The sequence below is a fragment of the Zootoca vivipara genome, chromosome 2 (genome assembly GCF_965207765.1).
Source record: "Zootoca vivipara chromosome 2, rZooViv2.hap1.1, whole genome shotgun sequence".
NCBI classification, from domain to species: domain Eukaryota; kingdom Metazoa; phylum Chordata; class Lepidosauria; order Squamata; family Lacertidae; genus Zootoca; species Zootoca vivipara.
In genome coordinates this window covers 59,148,222-59,175,978 of record NC_142584.1, presented here as the reverse complement: position 1 = coordinate 59,175,978, position 27,757 = coordinate 59,148,222, and the positions used below count along the sequence as shown (strand labels likewise).

Below are 27,757 nucleotides of genomic sequence, written 5' to 3'. Positions count from 1 at the left end.
AACAAACTCTAGTCCTACGTTGTGTCCAATTCCACTGGCGGAGGAAGAGGGGGGCGGGGGGAGCGCATCGCCCCCAGCACCACAATCCCGGTGGGGTGCCATCGCGGCTGGCCCCCCTCCCTCCTGCGTTGAGCGCCATGTCCCCGCAGGCGGTGCACCAAACCCCCAGGCGCGCACCACGCCCCTGTGGGTGGCGTGCCACGCCTCCAGGACGCATGCCAGCCATTCCCCTGCCTTCTCTCTGCCCCCCAGTGCTGGAGCATGAAGCTGCACCACTGTCCAATTCTATGCTATTTAGCAGTTCTGTGGTGCAGCTGTGCAACATCTGATTATGACAACTGTTTCTATCTGTACAGCATTGCTCCAACGCTGGTCATACTAAAGTCGTGTGATTGCAGTCTTCTTCTACAAGGTACTTCCTCTTCCATTTCCTAGTTGGGTGGGGGGTGTTTGCCAATGTCTAGAAATGCAAATCTAGTATCGCCTGAGCTTTGCGCGTACAGCTTTCTTCCAATTTAAGTGCAGAGTGTTTGAGGACTTTCGCAGGGAAACCAAAGTTATTGTACTACCAACCTTACTGTATGCTTGTGAAACATGGACCACTTATAAACACCATCTCCAACTCCTTGACAGATTCCATCAACAGTGTCTCTGAAAATTTATGCATATCACTTGGGAAGACAGGTGAACTAATACCAGTTTACTGGAAGAAGCAAAGACCACCAGTTTCGAAGCAGTGATTCTTCAACATCAGCTTCGTTGGACTGGTCATGTTGTGCGGATGCCTGATTATTGTCTTCCAAAGCAACTACTCTATTCTGAACTTAAAAATGGAAAGTGTAATACTGGTGATCAACGAAAGAGATTAAAAGACTCTCAAGGCAAATCTTTTTTTAAATGTAGTATGAACACCAACAACTGGGAAACACTGGCCTGCGAGCACTCCAATTGGAGCACACCCTTAACCAAAGGTGTCATGGCCTTTGAAGACACTCAGACGCAGGACGAAAGGGAGAAATGTGCTAAGAGGAAGGCACGCTTGGCAAACCCTCACCGTGAACAACTCTCGCCCGGAAACCTATGTCCCCACTGTGGAAGGACGTGTGGATCCAGATTTCACTTCCACAGTCACTTACGGACTCACTGTTAAGACTGTGTTCATACTTGGGTGTGAGTGATCGCCAGAGGAGGAGGAAGAAGAAGAAGGAAGGAAGAAATGCTATAAACAGAGTTGACATGACAACAAATGCCTGGCCATAATGATCAGGATAGCTTTAGATGCAGCAGAAATCTGTATCCCATCTTGGATCACCTTACAAACCGCAGCTACATTACGCTACCTCCTAAACATTTATTTGCTGGCATAGTGGTTAAGTTGAGCTATAGTGTTACAATTAGAAATGACTTGGTTTGGAATGATGCTTCTAATTTCCACAATAATTTCCATGAAGCCCCGCTGTCAGTCAGTGTGGGCAGTGCTGAGCTAGATAGACCAATGGTCCGGCTCGATAGGCTGTTCCCTATGTTCCATTAAAAATCCAGGTAGCCTTGGAGCAGGGGTCAGCAAGGCTTACCTTGCCTGAGCCGGTTCACTGCTGTGGAGCCCCCTCCATGGGCTGGATTGCGGGTGCACGTGAGCGCACAACGCCCACGATTTTTGGCATCTGCGCAAACGTGATTTCTGGCACCGCTCTGTGAGTCCCCACACCACGCTGCACTGGTTTAGCGCAGCGCATGGGGACTCGCCGAGTGGGTGGCTCGGTTCAGGGGCCAGTAAAACGACCCCCCTGGGCAGCTTGTGGCCCATGGGCCTTAGGTTGCCGACCGCTGCCTTGGAGGCTTATGCCCAGCTCTGGCTGCTTTGCCAGTTTATGGCCTTTCTTAGATTGAATGGTTGTTCTCAAACAGATTTATAAACCACTGCACTTCATAAAGCTGTTGAAGCACTATACTGTACATGATTATAATAATAAGAAAGCACAAAAAAAACAACAACAAAAGCAATCCAACCAACTGCATAAACAATAAAAACCATCCCTACAGACTCCAAAAACGGCAAAACAATTCCATCAGATATAAAATAGTCCATAAATGATTGAGTTAACACCTCAGGAAAAACCTGCTTAACCCCCCCCCCCCAAATGTCTTAAAGTAGGTGCTTAAGCATCATGACACTAGGCACCTGTCTGATTTTGGCTGCTAATTGATTCCAGAGAGGTGGAGTTGTAGCACTACCTGATTTCTAGTACAGGCTCAGCACACTGCTAGAGCAGATGGTGCTGTCAGAAGTGCCCCATCTGAAGAATACAGTTGCTGGAGAGGAATGTAGTGGGAGAGGCAGCCCCTTAAACAACTCAAGTTGTTTGGGATTTTAAATACTGAAAGCAAAACCTTGAACCCAGACAACAACCTAGCTGTTGCATTTTGCACCAGCTGCAGCTTCCAGGTTAAGCCAAATAAATGGTATATTAACAACCAGCTGATAGCTATCACAGACTAGGGGATCGAGGGTGGACATTGTTTTTTAGGGATGGACACACCACCGCCTCTTTCAAAATAGCGGGCACCACCCCATCACATAACAATGCATTTATGCTATTTTAAATTAACCATAAGTTTTCCATCCTCTGATTACCTCCATGTTAGGCTGTTGGAATGCATTCTACATGGGGCTGCGCTTGAAAACAGTCCAGAGGTTACAGATGCAGAATGTGACGACGAGGGTGCTAATGGGAGCTTCTGGTTGCTGGCTGCCAGTGACATTTCAGGCCTGATTTAAAGTGGTTATTATGACATATTGCTCCCAAATATGTCATACTTGTTTAAGACCTGCAGCGGAAGCCCTCTTGGTGGTTCCTCCATGGAGTGAGGTTCACATTATAGGGGCCTAGAGGTGTACTTTATTTATTATGGCCCTGCAGGTGTAGATGGCAGGTAAAATATCCACTTCTTTATCCAGGTTTTTGAGGAGGGATGAAGTGCATAGTGCATGGGTAGTCAAACTAAGGCCCAGGGGCTGGATCCGGCCCAGTCACCTTCTAAATCCTGCCTGTGGACAGTCTGGGAATCAGCGTGTTTTTACATGAGTAGAATGTGTGCTTTTATTTAAAATGCATCTCTGGGTTATTTGTGGGGCATAGGAATTCGTTCATTCCCCCCCCCCAAAAAAATATAGTCCGCCCCCCCCCCCAGGTCTGAGGGACAGTGGACCGGCCTCCTGCTGAAACAGTTTGCTGACCCCTGGCATAGTGTTTTGTTTTCACTTCTGCTGCCTGTTTTGTTTGGTGGTGGTTATAAATTGTGTGATGCTGATTGTTTTTGTTTTTTTATTGTTAGTTGTGATTCTATTTTAATGGTACAGTGGTACCTCGACTTACGAAGACGATCCGTTCCGCGGCCGTCTTCGTAAGTCGAGGTCTTCGGGTGTCGAAGCACCGCTTCTGCGCATGCGCTGACCACACGTGCTGCTTTGCACAGGTGCAGAACGCGCGCACGGCGAAAAAACTTCCGGGGTTGTCAACTTCGGAAGTCGAAGCATTAGGTTGTCGAGGTACCACTGTATTGATGTCCTGGGACACTTGAGTAAAGGGATGGACTACCTCAAATAAATAAAATTAAATAAAATTAAGTAATTTGACTTTGGTTGCATCACATCATGCCAGACAGCAGAATGCTCTAATTACAAGTTGTTGTTGTTGTTGTTGTTGTTGTTAATGCTCTTCTACTGTCAGGCTATCTGCTTATTCTGTATGATCTCACATTATTTGCTGGCTCTCAGGAAAGCCATTACCGGTAGAAGACTTTCTCTGAGGGTGCTTGCAGATGCTGGATCCTTTTTCTGTCATGTCTTTTCAGTTGTAAGCTTTAGGACAGGGGTTGTCTTACTCTTGATCTATGCAAGTCACCCTGGGAGCCCTTTTCAGCTTTAATATAAAATAAATGCATACATTTCCAGGGGTACTTTAAAAAAACAATAACCTATAGGGCACTTCAAGACCAGAATGTCGAACTACTCCAAATCAGGTGTCTATACTGTTACATTTCCCATACTGAAATCACTTCAGGCATACCTGCATTGTAAACAAACCAGTTTAACAATTATTTCTTCTCACCAGGTGATGCACAGAACTATAGCAAAGGAGAGTCCCTCACCTCTCCAGGCAGTCTCTGCCATTGCTGAGCAATTCTTACCATTGGGATGTACCCACCCCTCCATGTTAAGCTAAAATCTGCCTCTCAGAAATGTTCACCAACTATTTCCAGTCCCACTCTCTGGAGCAACAGACAGCTAAACTCTATCCCCAGTATTGCCTGCTGTAATGTTGTGTATTAGAGATTCAGTGTTATAAACTGAGATGTGAAAGCTTGGAGCTAAATGGTACCTTAAACCTAGGTTATGGGCACAACAACAGAATGTCAAGGCGTACTTTTTAAATAACAAGGATACAAAGCTGAAAATGAATGACCTGCAGCTAAAAGAATATGTTCATTTTTCACATGGTCTATTCCTTCCCCTGCCCACCCCCCTAATATTCTTAAGAGGGTCTCTTCTCCAGTCTTCAGAGAGTAGCTGGAAGTGGGGAGGCAGAGAAAGGTCCTCCTTTCCTTCTACTCTGCAGTTTTAATCTGAAATCCTAGGTGCAGTACTGCGCCCAGAGCTCAGAAACTGCTCATGTTAATGAAATTCCCTGTTGCAAAATGCACCTAGATGAACAATGGGAGTTTCGAACACTGCAGAGATTGTATTTCACTGCTTTTCCTAACAGTAGCAGACAGAGCCATCTGTCATGAATTAGTCTACTCTCTTTTCAAGCACCTAAGGTGGCAGCTAAGTTATTTATGCTGTCTTCCTGTTGCTTGCTCTGAATTGACTGTTGATAAATTTAATCAGTTTATGACCCTGAGTATCATGAGATACACTATATTTTTCATTCCCTCCATGTGCAACTATCAGGCGTAGGTATTTGCATTGAGATCAGGGTGCTGGGGAGGTAGAGATTAACCCTTTCCTTCTAGACAGCTTTCCTGATTAAAATTACCCCATCTCCCAGAAGCTGCTGTTTCCCCCTGAAGGATGAAACATGAAAAGTTTGTGTTACCTGAAGGCTGCAAATTTATACACATAGTACTAGGGTTAAGCCCATTTAAAATCAGTGGTATTTTACTTCTGAGTAAACATACTTGGATCCAAGCTGATTGTTGGGTCCCTTTGGAGCAATTGCTGCCTCTGAGACTGAGTGCCACTCCGATTAGAATTCCAGCATTTGCTGCAGAATGCTGAGCACCTAGCAAGCGCCTATCATGCTTCACTAACAAATTAAGCAGAAGTGCCATTCTACTCCCCCCCCTCCTTTCAAACAATTATTTTTGTTTGTTCGTATGCATGTTTCCTTGAAATATTTTGTCACTCTTTGTGCTATAAACCGCGTTTGTGGTTACACAAAGCCTTTGCCAGCAACAGCCTGTTCTGTTGTGCACCACTGCAGTTTATTTCCAATTTGATGCCAGGGGCAATGAACTATTAAGAGGGTTAGAGAAAGCCCTAAGAAATGTGCTCTGGGTGATAAGGGTGATGTATTGTATTCACAGAAGGAGTGATGAATTGTGCAATGGCACAGCCTGCGCTCCTGTGTGCAGGGCTTAGTTCTGAGTAACAGAGAACACAACAGAGGCAGCAAAACTGAAAGGCAGCACTCATACTTCACAGCCGAGAGAAACATAATACCCCATTGCTTGCTTGCTTGTGTGTGTACTTTGGAGGGTATGGTTCCGTGCTAGAATTACATACAGGTCTTAATCACTTTAGGAGGTTTGGAGTAGGGGTCTCCAATGTGGCATTTATGACCACACATGCAGTAGTAGTAATTACTACTACTACTACTATTTGTACCCTACCTATCTGATTGGGTTGCCTCAACCACTCTGGGTAGCTTCCTGCATATAAATAATAATAATAAAACATTAAAAACTTTCCTATACAGGGCTGCCTTCAGATGTCTTCTAAAGGTTGTATTTGTCTCCTTGACATCTGATGGAAGGGTGTTCCACAGGGTGGGCACCACTACCGTTAAGCCCCTCTGCCTACTCTCTCCCTGCAACGTCACTTCTCGCAGTGAGGGAACTGCCAGAAGGCCCTTGGAGCTAGATCTCAAGTGTCCAGGCTGAATGACGGGGGTGGAGATGTTCCTTCCACTTTCCTCCATCCCTGCTACAGCAGCAAGTCTGGTTTGGCCTCATAGCAGTCAGACCAGCCCCGTCTCTTTTCATGATGTGGAGTTGGAGATATTACTACTATCCCTCTGCTGCAGAGGTGGGGAACCTCTGGCTCTCTAGCTGGTATTAAGATTACAACTCCCATCATCCCTGACCATTTGTCATAGACTAAAAGGATCATAGAGCTGTAGAGCTGGAAGGGACTTGAAGGGTTGTCTCATCCAACTCCCTGCAGTGCAGGAATTGTAACTAAAGGATCCTTGACAGATGACTATCCAACCTCCAATGAAGGGGAGTCCATCACCTTCCATGGTAGTCCATTCCACTAGTGGTTAGCGCTGATGGGAATTGGAGTCCAGTGATGTCTGGAGGATCCCCAGTCCCTGTTCTCTTTATTAGTACTTGGTGTAAGAAATGCTTGAGAGGTTAGGACGGACTGGATAAACCCAAGGACATATGTGGTCTCAATCTCTCCTTTGCAAAATTCACAGTAAGAACAGCAGGTGGTGCTGCTGGCTTAGCTGGAGTTCACATATGACAGACGTGAGTATTTTCTCTTGTATTCTGTGCCCACAGAGTACAAACAAGAAAGGACAGAGAGGAGCCCTTCCTGGCATCTTTTTGTTTTTCATCATCACAAAACCTGAGTTTTTCCGACTAGCTTCTAGCATTCGTATCCGCCTGAAGCCTATAGAAAGATACAGTTATCTTCTGCCACTGTAACGAAATATCTTGCTAGGAATACTGTATTTCAATGTGTTCTGAGCTTTGCTATTTAATATCTTCCTTGGGGATACTTGAGCAATTTGTAGGGAAAACTCATCATAGTTTGCAATAGCCTCCCTTTGCTCAAAAAGTTCTACGGGCATCTCTGTGTCCCCTCCCCTCCCTACAATAGACCGTATTGGGAGGGTTGCACTCTGTGGCAGCTGTTCACTGCCTCTTCCAGTTGGGATATTTAAGACTAGGGATTGCTGCAATGATTGACTGACAGCTGTAGGAGTAGATAGAGAGGAACAGTTGGAAGAGAGACATGGAGGGATTAAGGCTAGTTCGTATGCTACTGCAGTTGAGGTGGGCATATGTGTGTCTGGGGCAATTAATCCTAGCTGGTGCTTGTAATAAATATATATATTTGGGTACTGTTGGGATTACTAGAGAGTTGGGATCGTGTGCATACTTGTAGGGGTTTGTGAATAAGCATTATAATTTTTGCACAGTGGTGCAGTCTGAAACCAGCTACAGCCAGCCCAGTGCTGAACTATAAAAGGAAGAGAAAAATCAGTCTTCAACCTTGCCTACATACTGATTCAACCTTGAGTGTATGCTGGCACACAGCATGTTCTAGTGCTGATGCTTTAATTTAAGACTCTTGACAGAAAAGGGGGTTCCCACCCCCAACACCTTGCCAAACTCTCAGAAAACTTCACTGCAAATGTTTCAGGTTTTAGAACTAGACTGAGATTATGCATATCTTTGGCACCATGTGTTTTATCCACACTTTATTTTTCACTCTTGATATATATATGTGCTGCTGCTATGTGGTGCTGCCTGCAATTATCCAATGCCCATTTTTATTCTGGGCTCTCCTGGTCTACCTGGTCTCCTGGTCTACCACCACCACAACACTGGCCACATTAGGGGGTTGTTTCTAATTATCTTCTCCTTTGCAAAACATCATTTTAAAAAATCTGCACATGACATGTGTGACCCTGTGTACAAACAAATGTGTGCAGCATTATGACCTCTCAAACTCCTTTAATTATCCAGATAGCTGTACTACTCACTGGGGGGCGAGAAGACAAGGGAGCTGTGTGTAAAACGTAGTTTTGAAATAACAAAAACCAACAATTCTCACATAGACCATATCTGGTAACTATAGTTAATAAAGTGGTAGAACCTAGTAAAACTTGTTGATTTAGTGTGAGAGGGTAGGAAAGGGGCTTAGATGGAGAAATTCATGTCCTGTTTCCCATAGACATTTGATTGGCCATTGTCTTTGGTCTATTACACTTGTAAGGGGGGATGAAGAACACCCCCCCATTGAACAAAGCTATTAAAAACGTACAAATCAGGGCCATAGTGCAAACCCATTCTCTGGAACTGTACCTGTTTTTAATTCAGCAGAATGGTGATGAGGGCAAGCATGAAAATCTACCATCATACCACACAACAGAGGCAGTAATGAGTAGAGAACCATGCCATTTTCACTACCCACTTGACAGGAGCAAGCCCACAATAAATTACACTGAGCAAGTTGGAGTTAACTCTTTATTACCAAAAACAGAATCTGCACAGGAGTGTCAGGCCTAATGAACACAGCATCTCTTTTCTGGCAGGTCTTGCCCCCATGAAGCAGTTGCTGAGACTGAAGGCCCCTGCCTCCCCACAGCTGCCTAAGTCGTCTCCTTCCCAGGGTTTTCCCCAAGCAATCCAAGACTGCGCCTGTGTAAAGCTAACTTCTCTGCCCTCTTCATGCCTCTCCTGGTTCTGGGAGACTTGGAGGAGGGGAGCTTGTTGCAGCAGGAGGGGGAGACACTCATGCCTCTTTGCCTCCCTCCTGTCCTGCTTCAGCTTCTGCTTCTGAGTATGGACCTCTCTCTGCCCCAGACTCCTCCCGCTCACTAAGCCCTGTTACCTCTTCAGCTTCCAACACTTCCTTCCTCCCAGTCTTCTCCCTCTGACCACTCATTGTCGTCCTACCACCAATCTCTTGGCTCTGAGCCTTCTTCTTTTGCGGGTTCCCCAGCTGGTTACACCCACCATTCCTCTCCATCCAACCAATCCATGACACCACTCATAAACCCAACCCATCCTTAAAATTGATTTACTCTGCAAGACACAAATGCACAAATAGTATTTGCATTTACCACAAGATTCAGGTTTCTTTCATTTTAAAATATAAAAACCACACACAATGTTCTTATTCAAATAGATCAGATACAGAATAAAATCAAAAGCCATCAGAATAAAAATAAGTGAAACACAAATTAAGAACTATGCCCATCAATTCTAATATAATGAAAGGTAAATGTGCAAGACAGTTATTTTTTGCTTCAGTGGTTTCTATAAATGTATTTGTGATTGAAGTTGAAGAAAAGAGTATTATGCAAGACGAACACCTACACAAATCCATCCTTTCTGGTATTGGTAGCTATCGTGTTTGTTTCAATCCACAGCAAAGGTATGCAAAACTATTGTTTTGGCTTCCTCCCTTGTAAGCATGCAAAGGATTGCAGCCTTGGTTACATGTAATGCACACAGTGCTCAGTTACAAATGAGTAAAGGGTGATTGACAATTGCCCAATTGCGCAATCAAATCCCCAAATGGTAGTGACAATGGTGCATGATGTTATCTGTAACTAATTGGCTAGTACATAGTGTCTGTTACAGAGAGTTGTTTTCAGTTTAATAGTTCATTTCCTTCTTGCACACTCTTGTCTTTTTTCTAAAGTACGGTTCATCTTTTCTTTGTTTTTTATTCTGCCATTTATATTCCATCTTTCCTCCAAGGAATTTCATATGGTGTGTACATGGTTTTGCCGCCCCCCCCCAATCCTTTTTATCCTCACAAGAAGCCTATGAGAGTCAGGCTGAGACAGTGACTGGCTCAAGGTCACCTAGTAGGGAGTGGTAAACCTGTTGATGACTGTTAACGACTGCAATTGGTCTTGCAGGAAAAGGCAAGAGCTGAGGTGCTAAAGAAAGCTTTATTATGTATAATGAGATAAGAATCCAGTGTCCTTATTCAGACCAGGTCTCTCCATGGTTTCAGACCAGGTCTCTCCTATCAGCCAAACACCCATTCCCACCACCCTTCTGAGTAATACCCCTCCCCACCCTCTGACTATACATAAGGGTCTGGTGACTTCTGTTTCAGTGTATCTGAAGAAGTGTGCTACTGGAAGGAATTTTTTTATTTTGTTTTAGTAGAAAGGACCAACAGAGGAAGTCAGGACTGAAATACAAACTAGGAGCAAGTCAGGAATCAGGGTCAAGATAGAATCAGAACCAAACAATCCACAAACACACCAGAATTCATCACAAAGAGTTTGTGCTCAGTCAGATGCTGCCTGCTGAAGCTCCCAGCAGCTTCTGACACTCATCACTTGATTACTCAATGCTGCGTGACTCAAGCTAAATATGAGAATGCCTCTGCTGAAGAGTATCGAGCTTTAGGCTGCATCAGTTATTAAGCAATGAACTGTATGTGTGAATTCAGCCTCATAGAGCCAGCTCACGTGTTCTGCAGGGAGCCATAGAATGAGCAGACAAATGTTACTGAAGGATATGCATCTACAGCCATAACTTTGGAGAGACTCTCCACTGTGTGTGGTATGAAAGTCCATAGTCGATTCAGAGATTATGGTCCCTGCAGTGATGCTCCCGTGTGGTAGCTAACATTTGTAAATAATTCACTACAAGGCTGGTGCTGTCATGTGGAGCATCTCTATGCCAGTGCCAACAGCTTCCACATAAATATATATTGGGCAGGATAAGGAAAAGAAGCAGAAGAATTGAACCTGTCTTCAGTCTTCCTTGGAACTTACTGAACCCACTAATGAGCTTGAATGACAAATGCCTCCTCTTTATTTTCGGTGGATCATGGTTGCAGAAAAAGGCTACTTGGTGGACCATTTCCTGAGCACCCATTCACACACGGATCTGCATTTGATGACCAGAAACTTAATGGATGCACTGGCTCCTCTTAAAAAAAAAAAAAAGTCTTCTGAGAGGATAGGAAAGCAGTGGTGTTGAACCTGTGATTACAAAGTGTCACAAAGCGATTAAAATGCACGTGTGAACCGGAGCAGACGGCAGAACCGTGCCTGTAATTGTGGACTGAGCTTGCCGCAGGTTTCTCCATCGTGTCCGAAGACCGTGTAACTGGTGTCACTGGGCTTTCCGGAGGTAGGACAAGGTTTCCACCTCCCCATTATAAGACCATCCCCTCTCCTTTCAACTGAAGTGGGGTCTTGCCTTTGGGATGTTCGGCTAACCCAACTGTAAGCTCGAACACGAGGGTGTGTGAGTGTGTCCTGCTCTACAAGTCGCCCCTACAGTCCAGCGGCTTTCGGCAGGCGCTCTTCCTCACCCCCTCCTCGACCCCGGATTTCTACACGCGCCCGCCTGCCCGCACGCGTTTGCCTGCACGTGTCTGTCGCTAGGCTCCCCATCGCCCGCTTGCAGACTGTTGCCGGCGGCGCCCAGTCGCGCGAGCGCACGGCTCCTTTAACGGTGCTGCCATCATCTCCGCCCCTTCTCTTCCCTCGGCGGCACAGCAGCCCCCCTCTCTCCTCCAGGCCCGGGGAAAGGCAAACGGCGGCGAGAGCAGCCCCTGCTGCCTGCTGGAGCCGGCGGCCCGGTGGGGCGCGGCCAGTGCATGAGGGCAGCGGGCGGAGGCGCCGAAGAAGAAGGAGGGGAAGGAGGAGGCGGGGGCGGCGAGTCCCGCCCGCCTGCCCGCCCGGGCACTGGCAGCCCCTGCCGCCGCCGCCGCCTCTCCTTGCCGGGCCCGGGAGGCTGAGGCCGCCGCGTAGCGCCCGGGACATGCGGCCTCTCCAGCCGCAGCCATCGCCGAGGAGACGGAGGACATGAGGCTCCGCAATGGCACCTTCCTCACGCTGCTGCTCGGCTGCCTCTGCGCGCTCTTCTCGCTCTCTTGGTACGGGGCCTTCGGCGGGCACAAAGGTAAGGACGGGACTCGCTCGGAGCCTTGCGGGGAGGGAGCGAGGGAGGGTTCCCGCCTTACGCACTGCGCCTGGCCCGGGAGAAGAGAGGGAGCCCCCACCCCGGGCAGAACCGGAGGGTAAGAGGCAGCATCTCCCCCCGCCCCAGGGGACCCCAAAAGGCCGCCGCCACCTGCTGAGAAGGTCCCCTCCTCGTGCTGGATGAGGCCAGGAGACCCTGACAAGCAACTTAAATATTTTCGAGCTTTGTTGGGGTTGGAGAGGGGAGGCGTCCCCCGAAAACTACCCCCTCCTCCCAGATTCCTTGACACTTACCCAGCACTGCCTCCTCCTCTTCAGGTCTTTCCCACATCCCAAATTGTTGTCTGGTGACAGGTAGGTAGCCGTGTTGGTCTGGATCGAAGTAAAATAAAAAAATTCCTTCAGTAGCACCTTAAAGACCAACTAAGTTTTTATTTTGGTATGAGCTTTCGTGTGCATGCACACTTCTTCAGATACTGTATTGGAAAATGTTGTCTGGTGGTCATTTGTTTTTTCATCAATTCCTCTTCTCTTGCTTCTGACGCAAAAAGGTCCCCTCTTTCTGAGAAAGTGGTGGTCAAGGATTCCCACCTACCCACCACCATTTTTCTCTGTGCCCTCAGAGAGAGTGTGACAAAATCTGTTCTGTGGTTGCCTCCTTGGAACAGGTAGTTGTCTCTCACCCTAGCTCCCTTTGTTTTTGTTTTTTTTACCCTTGTTTTCTTTATGCTGCTCTTGATAGAACAGCTACGACTCCCAGCATTGCCCATTTATACAGGATGTTTTTATGCGTGCCCGTTTTTAACTCTGGGCTGTAGCCAAAGTGGCCAGGCAGGGCATGCAACCCTTGTGTTCAAAATGACCCTGAACTTTGTACTGCTCAAAGTGAACTGAAGGGGAGGAAATGGAGTTCTCCAGTCTTGACCTGTGCTCTTGAAGACTTTTTTGTGTGATATCTGTTAGCTTGCCTGTTGAGGGAAGGCAAGTGGGTTAGCTTGACATTGCATCACTGCTGTCAGTGATCGTTGTATTTATTTAAGGGCTGCCAAGCACTTATCAAATAAAGCAGTGATATGTCGGGTTTGTTCTTATGCTGCTAGTTTTATCCCCCCCCCTATTTACGCATTTAGTGCCTCTTTGCATCCCTCTCTCCACATTCTGCATTTTATCTGAATATTAAGCATTCTCCCCATATCTTCCTCTGTTGGTGTTTTAAATAAAATAAATATAGTTGTAATATTGAACCTCCCCAAAAGCAATCTACCTCTTCTTATGTTTTGGTAAAGTGATGGCTATGGCGCATTAAGGCATGTAAGTAGAACGAGGGACCACATTCGATGCAGGTAGAGCAAGAGACCATGTTGGAGGCATGTTATAAGGTCTTCGAGAACTGCTTCACATGCTACTTTTTGAGACTTGTAGCTTTGTGTTGGAAAGAACACAATAATGTGTTGAATGGTGGCTCAAGTGTTGTTTTTTCACTCTAAAGTGCATATGTTGGGTAGGTAATAGACTATCTGGCAGCTAACTTCATAATGTGAGAGGATGAAAAATATCTGCATCACCACTCACTTGTTTACTTTTCTTGAGGCTACTTCATACATTACTTTTTCATATACAGAAATTGGATCTCTGTATTGGAAAAGGTATTTTCCATATTAAGAAAAAGTGTTTTGTAAAATATAAAGGTCAGTGGCTGACCAGTCAGATATACGGAATTTAATTGGTCACAGTTAGTGTATTGCATATAAAAGTCTTCCCCTATAATCTCAGTGGAACAATAACCCTTGCTCCTTATGCACAATAGGAACAAAATCTATCTTGGAAATGTTGTGCATTGTTGGGGCAGGATGTGAATAAATAAAATAAAACTTATCCCAGACTTTCTTGCTGGGCACTTTGAGGTATGTATGGTATGTATGGTAGTGGCAGTGTTAATAATGACTTGCATGGATAATTACATTAAGAACTTGGGCAAGAATTTATACCTACGATTTTTATCATGGACTATTGCTGGGGTCATTGATAACAGGGAGCTAAGAATCACAATGGTGAACAAAAATAATAAAGGTAGTGCTAGCAATTTTTGTTCTGGAGTAGTAAAAATGGACTTTATGTTGGTGTCTGAGATTTGACCATTTCAGGCACAGTTCATTCTGGCACATCCTCTCATGTTCTTTTCTGTTTCACTTTATGACCTTATATTACACCACATCTGGCAGTAGTGGTTATTTCCAGTGTAACAGCATTAAAAATCAGGATTGCTATACTGTTGTAAACCCAGTCCCAATCCCTATCATAGTTGCAGTGCCACAGTTCTGCAATATTACAGTTGCAGAACAATCCTTGTCCTCAGTTATATGCACCACATTGCTGGCACAGTAGTTCAGACGAGTAGACACATTGCTTCCAAGATGTACCGGTAAGTTTAATGACTGAGGAGGAGGAGTTGTCTGTCAAGATGAAAGTTTAGTTACTGAGGTACACCTGCATCCTGATCCCATTATTAACTACTTATGCTATTGGAATAACAGAACAACATGTTTAAAGAGGTCTATTACGAATGGAGCTTTGGATTTTAGGGTTGGGCTATAACATTATCAGATTACTCACTTTTGTTTTTGTAGAAATATCTAGTTATCTACTTGTCAAAGGGCCTAAGGAATATTCTGTTATGGTCACAAGTATCCCCTTTCTTCTAGTGATCAAGTAGTTATAATTTTGCAACTTGTCTTATTTTCTTCACCACAGAAAACTATTTAAGTGCGGCATAAATCAAATCAACTTTCCTATCAAGTTACAGAGGGAATATCATGCTGGTTGTGCAGTTCACTCCCTTAGTCTTGTTAGCACCGCCACCCACAAGCTAATATATACACCCAGCTCCCATCAGTTATGCTGGAAGAGCAGCAAAAGCAAAACCCTGTTAATGGTTGTAGGACAAGTTTGCCTTGTGAAAGCAATCATTTCTAAAGTAGGTTCTCTCAAGACTAGTACATTTTTATCTATTAGAGAAGAACTGAGAGAGTTTTGTCTTCTTCCTTCACCTAATAATTGATATGATGGTACAGAATATTAACAGAGAGGTAAAAAAAAGAAAAGGTCCTGAAATTAATACATGCATGGAATGCATAAACCAGTGTCAAACAAAAAGGGTCATGATACCTTAAAGGGGGGGGGCACCTCATGAAAAAGAGTGGATTGCTATTGGATCTAGGACTGTATTCTGTCTTTACCTGTCAATAACTCACAGTGTAGACAGCTGCAGTCCTGAAGTAGTTTTGGTCATAAAGAATCCATTGTATATAATATATGGATTGATCAGTGCTTGGAATAGAAAGATTTTCCTTTAGATGCTGCTTAACTGAATAAGAGGCAACAGTTGCCTCTGTCTAGTAAACGTAGTGCTGTTTTGTTTTTTACTGTTAGGAATGTAGGCCACTGTTATGGAGTTAGACCACTGATCCATTTAGCTCAATAGTTGTCCACATTGATTGGCAATGACAGCCCTATCTGGACATGCCTGGGATTGAACCTGGAACCTTCGACATGCAAGTCAGATGCTCTGCCACTGAGCTATAGCCCTAATCTAGTTGTGTGGAATGTGTTTTGTAGAGCTCTGCCAAATCTCACCATCTTCAGTCATCTTACCTGGACTCAGTGTTTCTCTTTGCCACTTTACCCAGCTGTTTATACAACTTCTATTAGCTGGTTTCTCAGCTCTTCATCTCTCGGTAAGCTGAGTGCCCAAAGTATTTTGTTTTCATGAATTCTTCATAATATGGTTAACATTATTATTATTATTATTATTATTATTATTATTATTATTATTATTATTATACTGGCCTACCCAGGATTAGATTTTGCTATCATGTTGCACCTTACATCTCATAACAGCATAAGAGTATCATTTCCCATCACATCACTCATGTTTTCCTTTTTAATAGGATGAAGTATGAGCCTATAACAAGGAAGAGGAACATATGTGTTTAAAAGTGGATCTAGGTGTGCAGAGGATACAGTAGTGCAGTTAGGCAATTTTAGATTATGTTCTTATGGGGACTGTTTTGATAGTAATGGGTGCTCCTACTAGTACTGCTGAAGAGTGCTGTGGAATTTTGCCCCAGGGCCTGTCTAATGGCATCACTGGTGGTGGCATATGCTTAACATTTTAACTTGGTAAAACCTGTGGCTCTTAACCAGGGTGATTGATGTACGCAGCAGAGTACAAGTGCCAGTAAAATACTATGTTATTCCCTTTCCGCATTGATCACATTTGCACTGGGAATACATGCAAGGAAAGGGCATCTGCAAAATCGTTGCCAACAATAATGGGAGCCGCTGATTACGAGGCAGAGCGAATCCATCATGCCGTCAACATCATGTTATCTTTGTGACAGGGGTAGACTGGAAAAGGTGAGGGAAGGACACTCTGCACAATGATTTTCTTTAGCTTTGCCTCCTTTATGGAGCACTCTGCTTTCACAATGCCCCAAAACAAAAGGTGCATACTGTTAATGGACAGTTACAGGCATGAGCTGTTAGTGCTGCTTTGAGGGTAAAGGATGGGGGCAGCTTTGCTAAGCCTGGCCTCTGTCAAACTGCGCTCGGAAGCAACTGCTTAAAGGCATAGCCATTCATGGCTCTTGGTGTTAGTCTGGCAAAGCTAATGGATATTATGTGTTGCCCACTGCTTAGCCTCTTTATTAACTTAGTGTCTCTACTTTTGCTGCTAGTTTCTGCACTTTAAAAGTCATTAGGGCCACATCATCCATCTGTCTCAAGGCTACTTTACTTCCCCTTACCCATTTAAACAATGTGTCTTTGTTACTGCTGTATAATGGGTTTTGGCTTTGTGATGCTTTTGTTACTTGCTTCCTTTGCATTACTCATCAGCTAAAAGGTTCTTTCAGCTGTGGTTTAAATCTCATTAAAACCATTTCCCTACAGATCTTCAGCTAAAGAGATTTGGGGACTGATATCAGTGAAGAAATTCTTTATGGCAGCTATTGCTATTTGGATCCTTTTCTTGAAAATATTGCATACAATCTGTTTTGGCACTCAGCTCTTTTGGACACTTGAAAACATGGGCATGTGACTGTGTGTATGATGACTACAAAAGATAAATTAATATGATTTTCTATTTAAAAAAGAAATGTCACATAGGTAAGCTTACCTACTATACTGAGATGATCCTCCAGATTAAAGGGAGAGTCTTTTCTGCAGTTTATTTTTGTTGTTCACACTATTAATCATCTCCTCTTAACTTCATGTAGCAAAATAACAGCATTTTCTCCCTGCCTCATTATCTAAGGGGGTTAAACTTTCAAGTTTTTCTTTCTTCAAAATATGTGTCTATGGACTATGCTCATATTGACTATTTGCAAATAACAAACAGTGTCTTTATAGGGTTGTGTCTAATGCTTCCTGTGCATGAGCAGAATGGATTTCCACTCTCACAACGGAGACTTCACTTCCCTCTTTCTCCCCCTGCAGCCCTCCCCTGTTTTTTGTTTTAGTCCTTTAGTCGTGTCCGACTCTCCCTGACCCCATGGACCAGAGCACACCAGGCACTCCTGTCTTCCACTGTCTCCTGCAGTTTGGTCAGACTCATGTTGGTAGCTTCGAGAACACTTTCCAACCATCTCGTCCTCAGTCGTCTCATTCTCCTTGTGCCCTCAATCTTTCCCAAAATCAATGTCTTTTCCAGGGAGTCTTCTCTTCTCATGAGGTGGCCAAAGTATTGGAGCCTCAGCTTCAGGATCTGTCCTTCCAATGAGCACCCAGGGCTGATTTCCTTCAGAATGGATAGCAGCTCTCCCCTAAGCACCCTCAAAATATGCTGTGAATAGTTGGGGGACTCTGGAGCAGATTTAGGGGATGTGGGAAGGAGGAAGCCTTGACTTTATAGAAGAATGTAGGAAGTGCCTGCTGGATCAAGCCAATGGCCCATCTAGTCCAGCATCCTGTTCTCACAGTGGCCAACCAGATGCCTGGTATTCAGAAACATTGCCACCTGCAACTAGTAGCCATTATTAGCTCTCTCCTCCATGAATTTAAACACTATCTCGGTTGCATTCCATAGTTTATCTATGTGCTGTGGAGTACTGTCTTTTATCTGTGCTTGAATCTTCCAGCCTTCAGCTTCCGGAGTAGAGCCCCTAAGACAGTTGGATGGCATATAGGGTATGCCTCCTTCCAGCCTTGGAAGCTGCTGCCAAGCTGCTGCCAAACATATTGCTCTGCTTTCCTTTGGACCACATCAGCAAAGCTGAGAAAGTGGGTCTTGTTGTCTGGGCAGCCCAGGACCTCCATACACACTGCCCAGGCTTATGTTGCTAATGTAGTGCTACTAATGGTAGTGGTTTGCCTTCACCCCTGGAGGCACTCTCTCCCTCCCTCTCTTTGCACACTGAATCTGTGAAGGAAGCAGAGTTGTTTTCAGCTGAAACCTGCTCATTAGGAAGTTGATGGAAGCCATTTATTTAATAGGCTACCAGGTAGCCTTGACTTCTTCCTGCTGGTTGTAGTGACGGGTATGACTGATGATCTGGAGGTGGGGAAATGCTCTGGTGGCCAAGTAGCAATTAAACCCTTGCACCATTATGTTCCAATGTGGCAGCTGCATTCCACAAAGGAGTGACTCCTTGTCACACCTTCGGAAAAATTTTCAGCAAATTATTTATCTGAATTAGCACCAAGTTCAAACAGAATTTGATCCACTTACCCAATGCAGGCTTATTACCAGCTGGTGATAACTTATACGTATGTCTGTGGCCGTATCTGCTTTTTGTTTAGGCTAACTGTTATACAGGATAACATGAGATTATCCCCCTCCCCCAGTATCCAGTAAAAGAAGGATTGACACAATTACACACAAAATTTAATGTGAAGTTGTTCTGTAAGGATGGTGAAAAATTAACAAATGATGAAGAGAAGGCAAAAATTCCTATTTTGCCCCTGTTTTATTTCCAAAAAGTACATAAGTAGCATAATTGGTATGGGGGTAGGAATTCATTTTAAGATTGATAAGGAGCTGGCCAGGAAGTGCCTAGCTTATTTAAATGAGTGCATATCTTTAAAGCCATATGACTTGTATTTTAAGGAACTTGTTGGTGTACTATCAGGGTCTTTTAAGAAATCCTGGAGAACAGGTACCATGGGGAAGTGTCCCAACTTTCAACGATCTGAGAAACTAACAGACAGGTCAGCCTGACTTTGATATCTAAAAAGGTAATAGAACAGATTATAGAGGAGTCAATTTGTAAGAAATATATAAGCAACTTTAGTGATTAGTAGGAGCCAGCATAACCTCCCTCCCTCCCTCCCTCCCTCCCTCCCTCCCTCCCTCCCTCCCTCCCTCCCTCCCTCCCTCCTTCTCTTCTTCTTCTTGCCAGCATGACTTTCTCAAGAATAAAGTCTGTCAGACTAATTTATTTTTATCATGTAGATTGTAGGAATGCAATGATTGTAATTTGACTTGATTTCAACATGGCATTTGACAAAGCCTCCTTTCGTTTGCAAACTGACTGCATGTGGGCCACATGATAGTACCATCAGGTAGATTCACAGCTGGCTGGAAAACCATACTCAAGAGTGCTCATCAATGGTTCCTCATCAAACAGGGGGGAGGTTGGGTCTAGTAACCTTTAAGCCTTTTACCAATAGGTTAGAAGGCATGTAGAAATCATCATCAAATTTACAGATGACACAAAACTGGGATGGATAGCTAACACCTCAGAAGAAAGTAATACAATGATCTTGATAGAAGGGAAGGCTGGGCTGCAACTAACAAGTTCTGCATCTAGGCAAATTGGATAGGTTGGGGTATATGTGACTTTGCAGTAGTATATGATTTCAGGATTGTAGCAGATGACAAAATTACCATGAGCCAGCCGTGTGATGCAGCTACAAAAATGACTAATGTGATTTTAGGCTGCATTAGTAGAACCTTAGTTTTCACACTAAGAAGGATATAGACAAATTGGAATGGGTTCAGAGATGAGAAACAAAGGTGATCAATAGTATGAAAAACAAATCCTGTGAGATGGTTGAAGGAACTATGTATAAAAATTCCTTCCAGCAGCACCTTAAAGACCAACTAAGTTTTTATTTTGGTCTTTAAGGTGCTGCTGGAAGGATTTTTTTTATTTTGTTTCGACTACGTCAGACCAACACGGCTACCTACCTGTAACTGGAACTAAGTATATTCAACGTGGAGAAGAGAAGACTGAGGGGGAAGATAGGATAGCGCTCTCCAAATATCTGAGAGGCAGTTGGTTAGAATAAGGTAAATACTTTTTCCTTTGATGCCTAAAAGGGGAAGACTTAATTGGCTGAAATTATGGAAAGGTAGATTTTGGTTGTCTTCATGCCAAGAGCAGTTCAACCAATTACCTAGTTGGGTGGTAAGATCTCTTGCTGGAAGCATTGAGACAGAAGCTAAACAGCCATCTGTTGGGGAAGAGGAGGCCAGAATAGATACCCCCTCAATTCTGTGATTCTAATAATTGGTGTTGGCCAGCTAGTTTTGTGCTTTCTTGGTTGGTTAAGCAACTACATTACCTGTACTTGAAAACACACTTTAATTTAAATCCATAGGAAATTAGGAAATTGAAATGATGACAGCATCTGCCCTACACTTCTCCTTTTATTTCTCACCTCATATACCAAAAATATGAAGAAGGCTTGCTTTGTTTTAAGATTTTAATTCAGTAACATTGCAAAGGTGTGTGCCTGCTATTTGGTTCCCTGTATTTTGGAGTGGCAGATTGGGTGACAGAGGTGTTGTCTACTCTTCTGCAGTAAAATTAGAGTTGCTGTATGCATAGAACTTGAGATTTTCTGTGGTGCATCATCACTGAAGGGAATACCTGTTGAATGATTTTTTAAAAAGTGTCTTACTGTTTCCATATTGCATTAACACCCCTCTTTTCTTTTTTTGCTAAGAGTAAAAGTATTTGCTTCTTTTTCCTCCATCTTTAGGTTAGCTAAGCCCGAGTAATCAGCCTTTGGGGTTTTTAAGACAGATTATGCTGAAGTCACTTGTTCCCTTTTAAAAAGTAAAGTTTGAAAACTTCTGGCTTTCTAATAATATAAATATAAAATTTTATCAAATCTCTTTTCCCTGTTAAATTTTTGCTTTGATTCCCTTTTAATTGTTAGTAAACTATTAAGGAGGTCAGGGGAACTGAAAGAACAGAACAAAAGCGGCAATGAAAAAATTATTGAAACCACTTCAAGATGGCATTTCTTATATGTAGTTAATTTTATCCTGCCCACACATATTTCATTGGCATGCTATTTTTCTAATAGAAGATAAATGTTAGTTATGAGATCTCAGCAAATGCTGTTGATTAGTGGTGCTCATCTAACCAAAATAAGGTGTGGGAGATTGTATCCTGGCTTGAAAAATAAGCAAGTGTAAGATGTACAGTGGTACCTCTACTTACGAACAACTCTACTTACGAATGTTTCTACTTACAAATGGAGCTCCGTCCACCATCTTGGATGTGGTTTAGATAGGATTTTTTATACTCACGAATCTTTAGATAGGGTTGCTTCTACTTACGAATATTTTCTCCCAATGCATTCCTATGGGATTCGACTTACAATTTTTTTCAACTTACAAATGTGCGTGCGGAACGCATTAACTTCGTAAGTAGAGGTACCCTGTAGTACCTAAGGAGAAAGGCACATTTCCCCCTCGTAGCAACAGGCATCTCTTGTTGTGATTCTGTTTTTAATTAAAGATCACAGGACATTTCCTTATAATAAGCATTTCAAGGTCCTCTGTTGCAAAATAGGTGTTCTGCTCTTCATCTTGACTATCCAGGAACAATTGTGGCACCCTTTCTTTTCTAGTTACTGTCGAGCCTTGTCTGGAGAGTTTAAAGTGAAATGGTTCTCCTGGGGCTAGCAGTTAACTGGATACCTTTTGGTATTTGTTACACTTTGGCTCAGCATTTGCCAGTATCACAAACATTGCTACTTATCCAACTACAGCTTTCTAAGGAACTTGTAGACTTGGAAGACTCGGAGGGGATGTTTTCTCAACCAAACCTCAACGTGTGCTATGAAGTGCCAACTTAATAAATGAGTATGTTCTGTGTCTCTTGCAAGCACAGGCAGCCACACAAAAAACCCACAAACCTGACAAGCTTAAGTCCCCTGCACACATTAAAGACAATATCTACCCACCTTCAAGAGGCATGCCTTAAGGTCCTTCTCCGCTGCCATTGGTTCCCACAAAATAAAAAATAATTCCTTCCAGTAGCACCTTAGAGACCAACTAAGTTTGTCATTGGTACGAGCTTTCGTGTGCATGCACACTGCAACTATCTAATATAAGTAAGACTTTGTCCCCATTATGTTGGAAAGGCTGTTGGTATTATGGTTCTTTTTTCATGCATGGTGGGCCTGCAATACAGTGCAAAACTCTGAGAAAAGATTTGTTTGCGTAATAAGCTTGGAATGAATGCCCAACCAATCCTTATGCCTATTATTGCTGGAAATTGACACAAACCCAGTGATCAAGCACGAGGACCTACTGTTATTTTGTTGACAGCAGCATGACTGGCTGAATCAGAACCACCAGTGGAGACCTGGGCTAATTATGTCTGAAGCATGGATTTCAGGCCAATCTTGGAGCCTCTTGCTCCTTAATTGGCTATGAATCAATTTTGATATGGTCATCTATTCTTTGGTTGCTACATCTTCCAAGTTAACTGGACAGCATGGTATCTGAAAAGCTTTCCTTTCCAAAATATGACATTGACCAGGGGTTGATCTACAAATATCCACCAAAATTAGGTTGGAAAGTCTTTGTGGTACTGTGCAATTTTGCAGTTTTAAATGGGGTGCGTGTGTTTGTGTCACATTTTGAACATTCCTCCATGTAAAATAAACCTTAGCTTTCTCCTTAATGTGCTAGTTTGGGCTGAGTGGGTGGTTTGATGGTGGTTGTTTCACATGGGTAAGCTTAAAAATTGCTGTCTCTCGGCTGCAGCAGTTTAGTCTTAGAATTACTAATTTTGCTGGGTGTCAAGCTTAACTGTTTGGTATGAAGACTTGCTGCAAACATTTTCACCATGGTGTTGGCTTACCAAAACCTGCATGTGAATGTTGACTTACGACATGTGCCAGATTGTCTTAGAGTCATGTTTCACTAATCCCGGCTTAAAACCAACCCTTTTATAACTCATTTTCCCACATCTCAGATGGAACTATCCCTTTCAGAAACAGGGGTGGGGAGCGACTAATGTTGTTTGCTCAGCCTGTTTGGAAGTTTTACTTTGGCATTTGGTATTATTTGTATAGCTTTTTGAACCAACAGCAACTACATACAGGATTACAAAAAATGTAGCCAATGGTTGCCCTGAATAAAAATAAAAAATAAAAAAATAAAAAACCTCATGGCATTTACAAAGGAGGCAAAGAAATAGCTGGGTATTATCTCCTTTTGGAATAATGGTATGACTTTCATAGTGAAATGTTTAATATCCAGTAGAAGAGACCATTGATTTCTGTGCCCATGAGGAAGAGAGTTTATTATTTATGCAGAGTCATTTATAATATAACAGCCTGTGATTTTAGCCCTATTAAAGCGTTCACCTGAAAATGTGTCGAGGGAGGAGCAGAGCAGCACACACTAGCCCTGCCGCCAACATCCCTATCCCCTCGGGGTAAAGAATCAGACCTTTGTGCTCATTGGGTGGAAGAACTGAAACAGGATTCTTTGTGTGCTCAGCTGAATGTGCTTAGAATCCTCCTTACACTTCGGAACTCCAACCATGCAATGTTCCTGATTGCAGGAAGGCTTCTAATAGCATTACACCAAATGTGGGAAGGTCCAGTGGAGCTGGCAGGGCAGGTGCACGTATGGATGTTGGGGGTGGAGGCCTTTCATGCTCACTGCATGCTTTATTCCATCCCCACCCCAATCTCCAAATAGGGCATTTGCTTTGTGAAAAGTGCTAGTATGTGATAAGCGTGCCTAAGGAAAGAACAGTGCAAAAACATAGTCTGATTCAAAATAAGACAGCTTCCTATTGGTCTGTCTGGATTAGTATTGTCCACGCTGACTGGCCACAGCTCTCTAGAGTTTTAGGCAGACAACATTTCCAGCCATGCTCAGAGATACTGGGTATTGAACCAGGGACTTTCTGCATGCAAAGCAGATGCTCTGTCACTGAGCTATGGCTCTTCTCCATGAGCATTAATATGTGCGGCCAAGGTGATGCACAGTGAGCACATATGTATATGTGAAACGAAAAACAACAACTCTGAAGGTCATCTCTGAAGGGAAGCAGCTTTTGGTATTTTCTAAATTGTAGGTCATTGTCTACAAGTTTTGAAATCTGGGTGGCTGTTAATTAATGCACAGATGAACGTGTTCTCCCAGAATACTGAGCTTTGTAGCCACCGTGCATTGAGCACCAAGTGGAACAAGTTTAAAGAGGCTGAGTGGAAAAATGAGTTTGTAACCACAGTCCTTTGGACAAGCTGCAAAAATGTACAATCAGCATGATGTATTGAACCCTTTAGATGAATTAATTCCACTTTGTTCTCAATGCATACCAACTGCAAAAGTCAGACAAATGTCCTTTTCTCCAAATTCCCATGGAAACATGCTTGGCCTGACATTGCACTGTTTACCCTCACCCCCCAAAAGGAGCTGTGGGGCGCCATGCCCAATTCCTTTTATTTTGGGCCTTTGAATATGCTGCAATGGTACATTATATATCTATCCATTGTGCCAAGCCCAGAATTCTTTAGGTGATGTTGAATACTTGACATTATTAATTCTTATTTACAGAGGAGCTGGTTCTATAGCATAAGCATGAATACAATACCAGACTGATGTTCCTGACCAACATACAATCCCTGTGTAAAAGGAACTCTGCAGAATGGAGAATTCTTGCTCCAATATTCTGTGTGATATTATCAGTGCAGCAAATTGATAGAAAAGAGGAGAAACAGTGATAAGCAATATTCACTTCTTCCTACAGTATTCTTATAGATTTCTTCTTGACACTCAGACAACAATTGAGAAAGAAGAATACAGTGGTACCTTGGGTTACAGACGCTTCAGGTTACAGACTCCACTAACCCAGAAAAAGTACCTCGGGTTAAGAACTTTGCTTCAGGATGAGAACAGAAATCGCGCTGCGCAGCGGCAGCAGGAGGCCCCATTAGCTAAAGTGGTACCTCAGGTTAAGAACGGACCTCTAGAACCAATTAAGTTCTCACTTCCGGTCCGTCGCGGCGGAGAGAAGGACGCAAGGATTTCGCGTGCCGAAGTCCCTGGCCTCGCGGAGGGGGGGGAAGTCCGCAGAGCGAGCGGACTCCCCGTAAAAACACCGGGTAGAGAGTCCCGGTGACTCACGCGCCCAGCGGCTGCTCCGTTTTGCGGATCCCCCGCTGCCCGAGAGCTCAGTAGAGCAATCGAGAGCCGGCGGGGTGGAACCGCGGGAGCCATTTTGGGCTATATCTTACCTCCGAGAAGCGAAGCTCCGAGTCCTGACCCGGCAAGCGGCGGATTCTTCCAAACAAAATTAAAGATTTCCATAAAGTAAGTGGAATTTTTGTATTTGGACTTTAAAATCATCAATTGGAAAAATAGGAGAGACTTTAAAGAAACGGAAGTCGGTCTCTTCCTAATGGCAAACCGGGAGGCGCTTTAAATAAACCTAAGCCGAAAGACGAAAAAGTTCCAGGGACGGTGGACCCGAGAGAAAGAAAGACTTTTTTGAACCTTCTCAGCCCCCGTGTCCGGCACCCCTTGAGGTACAGCATTGTTGGGGGGGAAGAGTGCTTTGACAGCTGTCAAAAGCTGTCAAACTGTTAAAAGACCGGGTGGACTTACTGCATTGCTGTGAACAGTAAAAATCGATTGAAAATGAGGTAGAACTATTTAAATTGAAATTAAGAATGGATTGGTGATGGAGTTAAAGACAAAGGGAAAGACCAACCAAGATGGAGCCGATCGTCTAAACAGGAAGGAATTTTCCAGCACCCTTTGCTCCCTACCTCCTGTTCGTCTGCGGTTAAAAGAGCTATGAAAACAAAGTATTCTCGAGCCTTCCAGGAGGCGGTGTTGAACTATCTACAAACATGGGAGGACATTTACAAGGAACGGCAACATCCTAATTTACCATCAGTAGAGGCTGAAGTCCAAGTTCAGGATTTAGAGGACAATTTGGACTTTGAGACTTTTGATTCTGAGTTTGTGTGTGAGGAGAAACAACCTGAGGAGAATTTTGAAGGCGACTTGGACTACAAAAAATATATTTTGGATGATGCAAAGTATGGATTTCAAAAGGAAGAAAAACAAGAAAAGCAAGAAAATGAGAAGCAAAGGGACATGAAGATTAATGGAATTGAAGATCCTGGAGGAGTTAATATGTGGAGCGGTGTTATTCAGGGATGGGAAGAACAGGAGCAGGGGGGAATAAAGGCCTGGAGATGGAATTGGGAAAGAACTGGTGTGGGGTGAAAACTTTAGTTAAAAGGTTTTTTTTTTGTTTTTGAACGACGGTCTTCGAAATCTTGGTTTGTTAACGGAAATGCTGAGCCAATTGGGGGAAAAGACATAGGGAGAGGGGAAGGAGAGTGTAATAAAGTATATGGTTAAGATTTAGTGTAGTGATTTGATGTTAAGGGGGGGGGAACTGAGTTTTCTGGAGGGAGTTAGAAGAATGGCTGAGGAAAGAATTTTTTTTTTAGTTTAATATTAAGTTTTGTGAGTTCAGATAGGTGTCTGGGCAGAGAGCTGCCTACCCTCCTCTCTTTACTTGGAGACACCCAGTGGCAGGGGGTGCTCGGAGAGGAGAGGAGGGGGTGGAAGGAAACCCAGGCACAAAAATGGAACCTTGGAAGTGCTGTGCCTTGCAGGTCCCTTTTGTGGCAGAGGGGGGGCCTGTGGGAGGGCAGCATGGAAAGGGAGGAGGATTGAGTTAATAGCATAAGAATAAGATTTTGAATTGGAATAGAAAACCCGCCACAATTAATTAGAGAAGTTAGGAAAACCAGGAGGAAGAGTATCGAGGAAGTCACAATTATAATGTTAAGATAATAAGAATTTGGGAATTTATTTTTTCCCTACTGTTGTGTGTGTTTGTTTAAATGTGTCTTTTTTTGAAAGAGCTGGGGGGAAGCCAACTCCTAGAGCTCCTCCATCCCTGTCCCTTCAGTGGCAGGGAGGGGATGAGGAGGGAGGGGGGAGGTCAAACCCAACTTATAATGGACCCCCTTTGATTCTCAACGCCCATGGGTCCTACTGGTGGCAGAAGTGGACGGGTGGGTGGAGGGAAATTGAAGGGACAGTGTTATATTGTATGTTTTGTGTGTCTTGTTTGTATAAAAAATTAATAAAATTGTTATATAAAAAAATAGAACCAATTAAGTTCTTAACCCGAGGTATTACTGTAACTCATCATCTGTTGTATGCTGACATCCCAAAAATATTATTTTGGACTGCGTCCAAAGGAGCAGTGCAACCACTGCAAGGATTTCTTCTTGCACAGTGAGATATGCACAGTGGAACTTACAGGAAGGGGTTAACTCCTTTTCAGAAGGGAGGGTCATGTGACAAGAAAATGATTTTTTTTCTCAGTTTCTAGGTGGAAGAGGAGAGAACTTCCCTGCAGGAGAGTCCCTCCTGTACTCTCCATTAGTGGGTACAAGTACTCTTCTCTTTTGAGAAGCATAGTTATTTTTTCTTATTTTCTCCCTCAGGGAAGCCACAGACCCCCTTCCATCAGCTCTTAGTTAGAATTAGGTGGGGAAAACTCACTTCCTTTTCCTCACATACTGAGAGGCAGGGAAGGTAGGCA

General features: G+C 43.7%; 1 protein-coding gene across 2 annotated transcripts in view; it reads left to right on the top strand.

The window, feature by feature from the left end:
• The first annotated feature begins 11,514 nt into the window (after positions 1-11,514).
• The window catches only part of MGAT4B (alpha-1,3-mannosyl-glycoprotein 4-beta-N-acetylglucosaminyltransferase B), an 80,566-nt gene continuing 64,323 nt past the window's right edge, over positions 11,515-27,757 (top strand). The window contains exon 1 of one of the 2 annotated variants that reach the window (XM_035105635.3): positions 11,515-11,901. In XM_035105635.3, coding sequence (XP_034961526.1) covers positions 11,805-11,901 — 97 coding nt within the window. In that variant the 5' untranslated portion in view covers positions 11,515-11,804. The remainder of the gene's footprint in view (positions 11,902-27,757) is intronic. The other variant, XM_088661999.1, reaches the window with a different exon arrangement.